The 13,035-nt window shown below is 40.1% G+C and overlaps 2 protein-coding genes across 2 annotated transcripts in view; one reads left to right on the top strand and one right to left on the bottom strand.

Moving 5' to 3' along the window:
• The first annotated feature begins 50 nt into the window (after positions 1-50).
• On the top strand, positions 51-9,463 carry C1H12orf29 (chromosome 1 C12orf29 homolog). Its single transcript, XM_050915539.1, has 7 exons — positions 51-140; positions 1,853-1,970; positions 2,597-2,692; positions 5,885-6,001; positions 6,389-6,583; positions 7,736-7,905; positions 8,491-9,463. The coding sequence occupies exons 1-7, from the start codon at positions 51-53 to the stop codon at positions 8,677-8,679; spliced, it is 975 nt and encodes a 324-aa protein (XP_050771496.1). The 3' UTR covers positions 8,680-9,463.
• The window catches only part of CEP290 (centrosomal protein 290), a 56,587-nt gene continuing 52,997 nt past the window's right edge, over positions 9,446-13,035 (bottom strand). The window contains exons 52-55 of the mRNA XM_050915551.1: positions 11,766-11,839; positions 11,518-11,609; positions 10,522-10,604; positions 9,446-10,232 (exon numbers count right to left, since the gene is read on the bottom strand). Of these exons, the coding sequence (XP_050771508.1) occupies positions 10,032-10,232; positions 10,522-10,604; positions 11,518-11,609; positions 11,766-11,839 (450 nt within the window). The 3' untranslated portion in view covers positions 9,446-10,031. The remainder of the gene's footprint in view (positions 10,233-10,521; positions 10,605-11,517; positions 11,610-11,765; positions 11,840-13,035) is intronic.

Raw genomic sequence — 13,035 nt, 5'->3', positions numbered from 1 at the left:
GCAGCTGCGGCTGGGCGCTGGGCCGGCGGCGGGAGCGGGCGGCCGGGGCCATGAGGCGGCGGGGCGCGGTGCAGCGGAAGGTGCCGTGTCTGTTCGTGACCGAGGTGAAGGAGGAGCCGTCGTCCAAGCGGGAGCGCCAGGTGGCCGGGGCGGCACGGGGCCGGGCGGGCGGGAGGGAGGGAGGGAGGGAGGCGGGGCCGCAGTGCCCGCGGCGGGGCCGGGGCCGGGCCCCGGGGGAGTGGCGGAGCGGGGGGGAGAGGCGGCAGCAGCGACCATGTCAGAGCCGCCCGTACCGTGCCGTCGCGTCCCGTGCCGCCTGCGGGGAGGGGGACACCCGAGTGGCGAGAGGTTTCGCTGCAGATGTGGAGCCAAGTGCACGGCAGAGGTTTGCATAGGGCTCACACCCCCACCCCCCCCCCCCCCCAGCCCCGTGCCCCTTAAATGGGGGCAAGAAAGGTCGTTTGGGAGGCGTTTGAGCTCTGTCCCGCTCTTTTCCTGGCAAGTGCATCCAGGTGTTCACCCTGCTGTTGCGTTTGCTTTTTCTAAGTGTCGGGAACAGTGGGGGCAAGGAGTGAGGCCCCCCCAACGTGACCGCCCTGGGAGCTAGTGTAAAGGAATGGAGCCCAATGCGAGTGCTTTCTTCCCGAGATGTAAAAGGCAGTGTTGGGACAGGTTGGGGTGGCATTCAGCTGTCTAGGTGCAGACCTCCAACTTGTGTTTCCCGCTTTTAGTAGCAGCACCTACTTGCTGTCTGTCGGCTGCAGGGTGACCTTGAGTCCATGTGGGTGACTTTCTCGTGTTGGTGTTTGCCTTCAGGATGGAAGAGCTGAAATGATTGCCAGAACGTCAGTACCTTCATTGTCCCAAGTCTGAGTAGCACCACCATCTTGATAACGGTCATGTAAGGGTCCCTCCCTGGGCTGGTTGTGGCTGGGGTAGAGTTCCTTTTCTCGGTAGTAGGTAGTGTGGGGCTCTGCTTTGGCTTTGTGCTGGCCAGAGTGTTGATAATGCAGCCATGTCAGGTAAGGAGAGCGTGTAGAAGGTTCTCATCTTATGCATTGTGAATTCTGCTTCGAGACTTTTGCAAGACGAGGACTTGCGTTGTGGTTTGCTAGCAGAAAGAGACAGCGGCCAGCTTCCAAGCCAAAGTTGACTGGGGAGAGAGGAGGGAGGGGTGATGATTGTACAGGAAAACATTTGCATGCAAACCCAACTGATGACGTGTTTGCAGTGAAACTGTTCTAGAAGCCCTATAGAAGTCCTCCTAGAAGTTTGGACTAGTTGTGGCTGGATATTTGTTTCAGGCCCCCGGATCACTTCTTTCTTTGCTCTTTTTAAGTGGAAAAGTGTTTAGTTGACAGCACTGCTACTAGGTGTTTCATACCAGGATGCTTTTGCCGCCTTGCATTGTACTGGTCTGTGTCTTGCACTAACAGGGTGCTGTTGACTTTCAGCTCCAAACTGCAAGCTGGGAGCAGCTAGTCATGATGCGTTTCTGTTGCCATCGTAATAGAGGAAGACACGTGTCGAAATTTTGTAGCGTTGGACTGGAACCCTTCCAGTTTATATGCCCTATGTAAAGTGGAAGGCCAAGTCATCTCTCAATCCTAGTGGAGAACGGAAAAGAGGGAGAGAGTTTGCAAAGGGATTGCCTTTGTTCTCTTGTCTCGGAGCATTTTCCAGACTGTCACGTCTTGAAGAAGCAATGGTGTGTTTCGACAGGATTAGAAGTCAGCAATAGAATGTAGAATACTGGACGTAGAGAGGCCAGCTGTAAGGAGCAAGAATCTGTATGAGAACAAGGCAGTAACATGGCCATGATGAGGGTTTAAAATACCTGTCTTCTTTTCAGCCCTTTAAAGTTTTGGCAACTGAAACTATAACTGGAAAGGCGTTAGAGGCAGACATATACAATGCAATTCCTACGGAAAAGGTGGACGGCACCTGCTGTTATGTAACTGCCTATAAAGGTAATAAGGAAGATCCATGTGCAGATTTCTCCTGTTGACTAGAAGCCTTGTTTTACTTTGTTTTCACTTTTATTGTATCATGTATTGGATTGCAGCTGTCATGAATTCAACTCTGATTAAACTTCTTGATCACAAAGTAGTAGTTACCATAAATAGAGGACATGTTTATAAAGTTGTTATAGATTTTACTCTCCAGAATACATGAAGTTTGGTTTAAGTGAACATGCCAGTCAAGGACCTATTCCATTTTTTAAATTTCTTACTAGTAAATCTTCCTTGCACACTAGAATGTATATTACAAATAGTGTCTAATTTCATTGGGGAGGATTAAAAGAAGTATGGAGGTTGGGAGGAAATGAGAAGACAGTGGTTCATTGCATTCCTGGGGTTCTTGCCTTTACCCGAAATTGTACGGTAACTTTGTGTTACACTAGGGAAGATTCCACAACTAGATTTTTGGATTCATATACTGTAATTAATTTATGAATTTAAATGACATCTTTGGATATAAAATTTCTCCAGTGGCAAATGAGAATTCCTCTCTTGCCTTTTATGTAGTTGATTTCAGTACTATGCAGGGTATGGTTGCCTCAGTAAACTGCTGGTTTTATCCCTGAAAACTCTAGGGCAACCCTGTCTATGGGCCAGGCTGGATCGAAAACCCAACAAACAAGCTGAAAAAAGATTTAAGCGATTCTTGTATTCATTGGGAGATGGCAAAGGTTAGTGAAGATTTCTTTCCTTCTTTTTGCAATGTAAGTTACCTAGTTGGAAAAACACCTCTAGTCTAACACAGGAAATGTCAGTGATTATGCTCCAATTTTTTCAATGTCACTCTTAAGTTTACGTCGAGAGAGCTTTAAACTAGAGTTGATGGGGGAAGGGGATACCAGCGGGATTGCAGTAGGTAAGACAAAGGCTGGCATAGCATCACCAGAGGGTGGCAATGCTAGTGGGAACATTTACACTGCTCCTGGGAGCATGGAGGGCTCAGGACCTTATCTGAAATGCTTGTACACCAATGCACGCAGTATGAGAAACAAACAGGATGAACTGGAAGCGTTGGTCAGCTCCCAGAGCTACAATATCATTGGTATTAGTGAGACTTGGTGGAATGAGTCCCACGATTGGAGTGCTGGGATGGAGGGCTACAGGCTGTTCAGAAGGGATAGGCAGGGCTGGCGAGCTGGAGGTGTCGCACTATATGTAAGGGAGAGATTTGATTGTCCAGCCCTTACAGGTAGTGATGATGTGGTTGAGGATTAGGGCAATGGAAAACAAAGGAGATATTGTAGTGGATGTCTACTACCGATCGCCCAGCCAGGATGTAAGCACTGATGAGTTATTCTGTAGGCAATTAGGAGAAATTTCTGGATCGGTAGCCCTTGTCCTTATGGGATATTTGAACTTCCCAGACATCAACTTGTAATATACTGCTGTGATGAACAGGTCTTGGAAATTCTTGAAGTTTGTAGGAGATAACTTCTTGTCACAGATACTCAGTGAGCCAACAAGGAAAGATGCCCTCTTAGACTTGCTATTTGTGAATAGAGAAGGACTTGTGGGGGATGTAATGGTAGGTGGCTGCATTGGCCACAGTGATCATGAAACGGTTGAGTTTAAAATTTTTAGTGTAATAAGAAAAAAGGACAGTAGAGTTGCTATCCTGGACTTCAGGAGAACAAACTTGAAGCTATTCAGGGAGCTATTTAGCAGAGTACCCTGGGAATCTGCTTGTGAGGGCTTAGGAGTCCACGAGTGCTGGTCAGTCTTTGAGAACCACCTTTCCAAAGCACAGGAGCAGGCAATTCCACTGTGTTGTAAGTCAAGCAAGCGGGGCAGAAGACCAGCTTGGCTGAACAGGGAACTCCTCATGGAGCTCAGGAGGAAAAAAAAAATTGTATGATCTCTGGAAGTGAGGTCAGGCTTTGCAGGAAGATTACAGACCCGTGGTTCATATATGCAGGAAGAAGACAGGAAAGGCCAAAGCTCAATTAGAGTTGAAACTGGCCAGTGTTGTGTCAGATAACAAGAAGGACTTTTCTAAGTATGTTAATAGCAAGAGGAGGTCTAAACAAAACATTGGACCGATCCTTGTTGAAGATGGTCATCTGACTAATAGGGATGAAGAAAAAGTGGAGGCATTCAATGAGTTTTTTGCCTCAGTCTTTAATAATAGTGATAGACCTTGGGCTGCCCGGTCCCCTGAGTCGGAGGACCATGAGTGTGGGAACAGTGACTTTCCATTTGTGGATGCTGAAATTGTAAGGGACCAGCTGTATCAGCTGAATGTTCACAAGTCCACAGGGCCTGATGGGATTCATCCCAGAGTACTGAAGGGGTTAGCGGATGTTATGGCAGGACCCCTCTTGATCATCTACCAAAGGTCTTGGGAGTCTGGGGAGGTCCCTGCTGACTGGAAGCTAGCCGATGTTATTCCAGCCTACAAGAAGGGCGTGAGGGAAGACCCAGGGAACTACACACCTGTTAATTTTTCCAGGAACTGAGGTTAGACTATGGAGAAGATTATACTGGGTACTATTGAAAGGCATTTAAAGAATGTGCCATCAGGCACAGTCAGCATGAGTTCACAAAGGGAAGGTCCTGTTTCACTAATTTGATATCCTTTTATGATAAGGTCACCCACCTCGTGGATAAAGGGAAGGCAGTAGATGTTTTTCTGGATTTTAGTAAGGCTTTTGATAGTGTCCCTCACAGCATCCTTCTGGACAAGTTGTCCAACTGTGGGATGAGCGGGTTCATGGTGCGCTGGGTGAAGAACTGGCTGAAGGGGAAAGCTCAAAGGGTTGTAGTGAATGGGGCTGCATCTGGCTGGTGACTGGTCACCAGCAGTGTTCCTCAGGGCTCAATCCTAGGGCCAGTTCTGTTCAATATGTTTATCAACAATCTGGATGCAGGAGTTGAATGCAGCATTAGCAAGTTAGCTGATGATACCATACTGGGAGGTGCTGTTGACTCTCTTGAGGGACAAGAGGCCTTGCAGAGGGATTTAGATAGATTGGAGCATTGGGCTATGATTAATGGGATGAAATTTAACAAGTTTAGAGGTGATTATCCTGCTGTATTCAGCAGTGGTGCAGCCTCACCTTGAATACTGTGTGCAGTTCTGGGCCCCACAATTTAAGAAGAATGTGAAGGTCCTTGAATGCATCCGGAGGAGGGCAACAAAGCTGGTGAAAGAGCTGGAAGGAACGTCCTATGAGGAGCTGCTAAGGACTTTGGGCTTGTCATGTTTGGAGAAAAGGAGGCTGAGGGGTGACCTCATTGCTCTCTACAGCTTCCTGAGGAGGGGAAGTGGAGAGGAAGGTGCTGATCTCTTCTCCCTTTTATCCAGTGATAGGACGCATGGGAATGGTTCAAAGCTGTGCCAGTGGAGGTTAAGACGGGACATTAGTAAGCATTTCTTTACAGAGAGGGTGGTCAAACACTGGAACAGGCTTCCTAGAGAGGTGGTCAATGCCCCAAGCCTGCCAGTGTTTAAGAGGCATTTGGACAATGCCCTTAATAACATGTTTTAACTTGGTCAGCCCTGAATTGGTCAGGCAGTTGGACTAGCTGATCATTGTAGGTCCCTTCCAACTGAAATAGTCTGTTCTATTCTACTTCTTTTGCTCTATTTTAAATGTGATGTTGGCTATTTAGGTAGCTATTTTTTAATCTTAGTTAGTTTTGAACTTTTGAACTACTTAAAGGCTACTATGCTTCTTTAAACTGTCCTAATTGTGGACTGCTCGAGTGTGCCAGATGTTGGTGCTTGTACAAAGTAACTGGGACTACTGTCAGTAAAACAAGGTTCAGATCAGTGGTATTTTAATACTTGCATTGAAAGATGATCAAAACGTAAAATTGGCTAACAGTTTGCCAAAAACTAAATGTCACATTTGTATGTCTAGAATTTGTTTGGAATGTTGAAGAGGATTTCAAGCCTGTTCCAGATACCTGGATTCCAGCAAAGGACATAGAGTTCTCTAATGGCAATCCTTTGCCCGATGAAAACGGACATATGCCAGGTACCTATGATGCAGCACAGGTAAAATGGGGGGGGGGGGGCGGAATCCATTTTTGCAGTGAATTAGAATTAGTTCCAGACTTAATAGTAGTTGTTAACATATTCAGAAGACAATTGCAATGTCATTCATTCACTATCCAGAAAGGCTTTGTTCTTCTGACACATTGAAAATAGTTGCAGTTTGCTGTACAGAATTACAGGGCTTCAGCTGAAGGCATAGTTGTGACGTTTGCATTCCTCTGACGTTTCTCTGAGATACAACACAGTTATTCTTGTTACTCTTTCTGTTTGTAGTTAACTGTGGGGTTTTTTTAATGCATGTACAGTTCTAGTATGCATTTGATAACTTCAGATATTTCCTTTGGTAAAATGCAATGTTTTCTCATAGGTTGGGTGCCTGTGGAGAAAAATAGTAAGCAGTATTGCTGGCACTCATCTGTTGTAAATTATGAGGCTGAAATAGCACTGGTATTGAAACACCATGCTGACCCAGGGCTTCTGGAAATCAGTCCGGTGCCATTATCAGAAATTTTAGAACAAACATTGGAGCTTATTGGGACTAATATTAATGCAAATCCATATGGTAAGTTTGTATGGTCTGTTCTTAAACACTTTTTTATTTAGTGGTATTTTTGAGTGGAAACTATGCATTTTCTTTGTATAAGTTTTAAAAAAAAGTTCTAAGGTAGCAACGTAACCTTTTTAGAAAGGAGAGAAATGGCTAGCTCAAAGAACACTCACCCAAAAATACTCACCTCAGAAAGCTGAGTTGTCATGAGACTATTTATGTCTGTTAAACCTCTTTCCACATGCATGTCCTTTAGGAGTTACTATAAAAATGCTTTGCTTTAGTCTTTCAAAAATATTCTGACTGGAAAAGTTGTTGTAAATATTACTATTAAAATACAAAAATATTTTTTAAGATTATTTGTTGGTGCCTTGACTTTTTTTTACTTGCTCTTCTGATGCTGTTTAGTCCATTAAAGTAGAAAATTTTATTTAGCCTTTTTTTTTTTTGAGTCCCTAGTCAGAATTTGCAATTTTAAAATTATGAAATATTGTGAATATTCTTTTAAGGAAATATAATTTAAGCCAAATTTTGGTTCTGGCTTCTCCCTTTAAAAGCCTTATAACAAAAAACCTCATAAGCACAAGTGAGTTCTAACTTCTGAGCTTTGCTGTTAGGATAGCTTGCAAGGGTGGATAGGAGAAATAGTAGTTCCTGGTCTAAGCATTTTCTCAGAATGTAAAGGCACTGCGACAAAAAAAATCTAATAGCTGTATTAGATGAAGGTTTATGTTGAACAGTCAGTGAAGACGCAATATGTTTGTTAACAGCCTGGCTTAAGTATTAATCCGTATTCATAAGGGAATATGCCAGATTTTCAGGAACTAAAAGATGTTTGTGCTATGGATCATGATCTGAAGCATGAAGAATTTAGCTGGTAGCTTTATGGTTATTGAGGAGGTGACCACAAGGACAAAGCAGACAACTGTATAAATCTCTGTGGCATGTTTATTTTATATAAATAAAAAGTTACATGAGGAGGAGATGGCTACATTTGATACTTAAGAGTATATTTAACTGTTCTCTTAAAGGCAGGACAATGTTATAGTATCTAATAGAAGTCTACCTTTATAGAGTGCTTTTAAGATAGCCCTAATAACGAAAGTGAGGAAAATATTAAGTTACCACACGTAACTAGCAGGAAGATTTTTGTTTCTTTTAACATAGGATTAGGAAGCAAGAAGCAGCCTGTACATCTTCTTGTACCACATGGAGCATTTGAAATAAAGAATCCACCTACTTTGACACAAAATGACATACTGTCTTGGTTTGAAGGCTGCAGTGAGGGTAAAGTTGAAGGAATTGTGTGGCACTGCCATGATGGGTGTTTAATCAAGGTAAATATATAGATGGACATGTGGAAAGCACTGTAATAATTCATAATATGTGAAGTATTGTGAAGTATTCACTTTTTGTCTTGTTTTCCAAATTCTTTAGTAGTAAATGTTCTCCTAGCAAATCAGGTGACAGTAGAATTAGTCAAGCCAGTGAATCGCTACAATGACAACATATTAAACTTTTTCATTATCTACATTATGCTAATAACTTAAAGTAATTGAGAACATAAAATAATATTTTCTTGCCTCTCTGTATAGGAATCACTCAACATTTTAAAGCTTAATTCTTTTATTTAAAAAACTCATTTCTTGTAATCTTGACTTATAGAACAAGTATTGTTAGTAAGAATGTGATTTTTGATTCATTAGCAAGTTTATATTATTTCTGAAGCTGTGGAAGACACCTTGGTTCTAGTTTGCCTTTTGTGCTTCATTGTTACTCATGTTATTCAGATAATTGATTAATGGTTATAAGTGCCCTAAAGCAGAGGATCCTAGAATTAAAACACCCCCCCCCCCCCAAGTTGGGAACTGCTGCGCTACTATATCAAAATCTCTAAACTGATCTTATTTTTTTTATTTTAGCTCCATCGCCATCATCTTGGTTTACGCTGGCCACTTGCAGAGACATACCTGAATTCTCAGCCTGTTGTAATTTCTTTTAATAGAACTAAATATGACTGTGACTTTGAACCAAAGAGTTTGTTTCACCATTTTTCAAACTTGGATGGTCAAAGATTTGACAGACTCAAAGATATCAAGTTTGATGCTTGAAATGATTTTTCTCTAAGTTGTCGTATGTGCTGCATTCCTCTTACTTGTGTCTACCACAGAACTCTTTACAAATAATCTTCTAGCTTAGGCAGCAGGCTAGGTACTGTATGATTTTAAGTTTTTCCTAAATGACTAATTTTATATAACGAGAGATCCGACATCCAGAGCAGAGATCTAGCTTTCAGCATGTTTATTTTCAGTTCTGAAAAATCCTTAACTTCTGAACCCGTTTCTGGAAACTGTTACAATTAAGTGTAACAGTGTGTTGTCTAACACTGGCTGGTCCTAATAGCTTAGCTAATGAATGCAATCAACTATCAAAGTTCCATAGGTGGCACTTCTATAAATATAATTATTAAGACACTGTTATATGTAGGATTCAGAGTTAGGATCTAGTTGTTTCTTAACAGTAAAGGACATATTTCAGGTGGGACCAGAATTAATCCTGAAATTTGATAATTTTTTTTAAAGTTATAACAATTTCTTTTGGGGGAAAACTTCACTGTATTATTTAACTGGTAAGCTGCAGCATTATGCTATTACTTCAAAACCTAATTAAGCTATATCCTACAGGTACTTCCACCATTTTGAGACAAAAAGAGTAAATAATAGAAAGTATACGAGTTCTATTTTGGAGATCCTTAGTAATTAGAGAGAGATAACTTGGCTTAATAATACCCATTTTCAGACTGCATCTCAATTAGGAAACTTCATCAAGGGCATATTAAGTAAGATGGCGTATAAATAATAAAGGTGAGAATGCATGAGCATTTGAGTTGGCTTTATTTTATCTGTGCTATAAAAGTATACATCCAGCTATATAAAATATACAAAATGAAAAATCATTTATCTACAAAAATACCATTAGTTTGGCTGAAATACTGTAACTCTATTTTCAATTCTTTGTTCTTGGATTTTCTAAAATTGAGGTAAAAATAACCAGGACTGTAAAAACAGACATCCATCGCACTGACCCTGAGTCCATAGTTAAGAAGTATGATAGCACGAGACAGCAAGAACAAATCTACATATTCTTATCGATCTGGAACTTAGCATACTTAGCACATTTTAACAGTTTCTCAGCTTTTAGGATAATTCCAAGGCTTCAGCTTCACCTGACACCTGTGTATTACCCAAATTACTGCTCTGAATTAAAATATTATATTGCAAAGGAGTTGGGAGAGGTAAAACGCACTTTTATTTTGACTGGTGTATATAATTCTGCACTCTTAGGTATGTGCCAAACTATTGTAACTTTAATAGACTTGTATCATTCCAAGATAAAAACAGACAAATGAATCAGTATTATGTAACTGCCCCAGAATTTATTTTCTGTATCAATACTGAGGATACTAAACACTAGCCTGATCAACAGAGACGTTGCCTGGACTGTCTACTTGAATGCCAAACTCTTCAGAAAGCTGCTTTAATCTCTCTTCTAAGATAATATTTTTTTTTACTTCTTCATTGTAGTTATATTTCAGATCCTCAATTTCTTCAAAAAAGGAAGGGTCAAAGTTTTCTAGTTCTCTCCGCAGCTTGTTTGTTTCTTCCTATTAAAAAGAATGAAGGAGTACCTCCTTTATCTGCAACTTAGGAAATACACGTCAACAACAGCTTTTTTTGCCTTCAGAGGCTAAATGATGAGAGAATAAGCATGTTCTCTAGAGACACAAAAATCTACCCATGAACAGCACGTTCACTAACAACAAAACAGGCTTCATAAAGACAGTGTTTAGAAATTGACTTTGTCATTAAATATTAGTTTAGATATTAAACAGCTCTTTCTAGCTAACCATAATTTTGCTCATTCTCTTGCCTAGGATGATCCTTGCAACTGACCTTTAATTGCTGTTTTTCCAACTCTGAGGCTTTCAACTGTGTCTGGAGGTCAGCTACTTCTGTCATTAACTTGTCATTTTTATCTTTGTCTAGAATTTCATTATGTCCTGCAAAAATAATGATAATTTGTTATGAAATTTAAGGTAATGAAAATAAATGACATGAATAATCTTGTTACAGTAATTCTGCATCTCCTGAAAGCTGAAACAGTTAAAGTGTGTAAACCCAACTGGGATCAACAACCACCAAAAATTCAAGTCATCTGGGCTTTTCTTTAGTTCTTGTACAAATTAGGTGGTGGTGTCTAGTTCCTGTGATTGAATGCAATACTCCAATGCCAGTCTGTTAGCACACTTCCGAGAAATACGCCATGTACAGTTTCTCTGAATTAAGTGCAGGAAATTTGGAAATAACATCGTATAAGGATCTTGTTAATTGTATTCATAATTTCAAGAGGGTTAATTTTTATTTTTTTTTCCCAGCCATATAGCAATGTGCTGCTCTATAGTGTTCTGCTTTTCCTGTGGGACTGATGCCCACTACGTCTTAAATCATTCACAGAGCTGGTTATCTGGAAACAGACACTCATTCTCTGGCAGCTTGGAACCCAAGGCAAAAGGGGTAGAGGCAAGAGGGTTTCAATGAATGACTGACATCTTACAAGCAGTCTTTTGAGGTTTATAAAGCAAATGGTGGCATGAACTACACATCTTTTTGGAGAGGGAAATCTTACAAAGATTACAGCCTCTTGTTCAAGATAATTAATTATGGAGATTTTTACTAACACTTCTCTATAAAAAGCTTGTGTAAGTAAGTACTCAAAAATCCAAGACCTTAGTCTGCTCCAGTTTACACTACTCTGGCATTAATATAATTAAAATAATTCTGTAGATTTATTATCATTTTGCACACACATATTATGTAAAAATAGTTTTAGGCCCATAATACAGGAAGATCGTTATTTTAGGTATTAAAAATGATTACCGGCTGCAGAACCTTCACTTGTATATGTGCGTATGTGGTGCTTATAATCCTCCACCTGGTGAGCTAGTTCTGCTTTTTCTTTCTCTAATTGATTATTAGTTAATCTGGAATATAAAACAATTTTAGAATGATTTAAAAAATTATTAAAATATTTTAGAATATAAAATATGTAACTGAAAATCACAGTGGTCATTTCCTGATCATTCTTATTTCATGTATATTGGCTGAGGTATTTACTTAGTTATTTAAAAGTACATTACCTTAAAAGCTGAAGCTCCCTGATGAGGCTTTGCTCTGTCCTTGCACCTTCAGGAAAGTGTTTGAGAAGCTCAATCTTAAAAGAAAAATTAATAAAGTTTTACTCTTGAAAACAGTATCTATGGATAATGCAGTTCAGATGGAGTTCTCTTTCATACAGGATTAAAAAAATGAATGAAAATAATACTAAGAATGTAACCAAGTACTAGGTTATCACAGACTAAAAAACCCAAGTGTTCATCTACTGACAGTTTCCACAAAGCTAATTATCTACAGCCTTTTTAAAGTTAGCATAGATCATTGCTACGTATTTCATGAATGGTGAAGAAAAAAGTATTCAAAAGTTAGATTTACAAAGAAAGTTAGCCACATAGCTACATTAGCATAATTTATACACGTGCTTAAGGAAGTGATATGCCTAAATCATTTAAGTGCTTTAAAAATACTACTGATGTGCTTATTTGCATACCTAGGTGTCCAAGTTCCTTTTTAAACATAATATGAAAAGCCTGTGATTTTGCAATGAAAACCCAAATGCCTGTATGTTGACTAGAAATGACCTGCAGTCATAAGTTAGAATAGGTCCCTGACCAGAGAGGGAGTTAGCCTCTGGAACTGCCTTTCAGTAGAAGATGCAGGAGCACAAAATCAGTGTTTTAAGTATGAGACTATATACAGTTTTTTGAATGCAGTGACAATTTATGAACTCTCATAAGGCTACTGTTAGTGATAGGCTTTTGTTCTATTACTACCTAAAATGATAAGGATTTGGGTTTTTTCACAGTCTTTGAAATGCAGTTAACCTTGACCACATCCCTTCATCGGTATTTGAGACACGAAAGAAACTGGAAAGTGTGTTGCTCCAGAGTAATATCACATAATGAAAGATTTTTATCTCTGTGTTAATTTTGCTGCTGGTATACGCTACATGTTAATAATGCTGACTTTAGAAAAGGGAAAACAAAAATTAACAAAGTAATTGTTTTATAGGACTCAATTCCAAGTTCTATTTATTGAAGACATTTACGTGCTTACATAATATATATGACTTCCTGTATTGAAAGCTGTGTATTCGATACCTTACACTGAGAAGGGCCACTACAGGATGTCTGGGGAAGAGAACCATGCACATAATAAATGAGAAGATGGAAGCTAATCTAGGTAGATAGTCCTAGGGCTACATCTCTGGAGTACTTAAAGGCCGAAATTTGATATGTCTTTTCAAAGGTACCTGAGTTTCAAAGTCATCAGCTCTTCCATGTGTGAAATAAT

This window comes from Gymnogyps californianus, chromosome 1, assembly GCF_018139145.2.
Source record: "Gymnogyps californianus isolate 813 chromosome 1, ASM1813914v2, whole genome shotgun sequence".
In the NCBI taxonomy this organism is placed as follows: domain Eukaryota; kingdom Metazoa; phylum Chordata; class Aves; order Accipitriformes; family Cathartidae; genus Gymnogyps; species Gymnogyps californianus.
The sequence above is the reverse complement of the archived record's forward strand: the minus strand, read 5'-3'. Positions and strand labels throughout refer to the sequence as shown.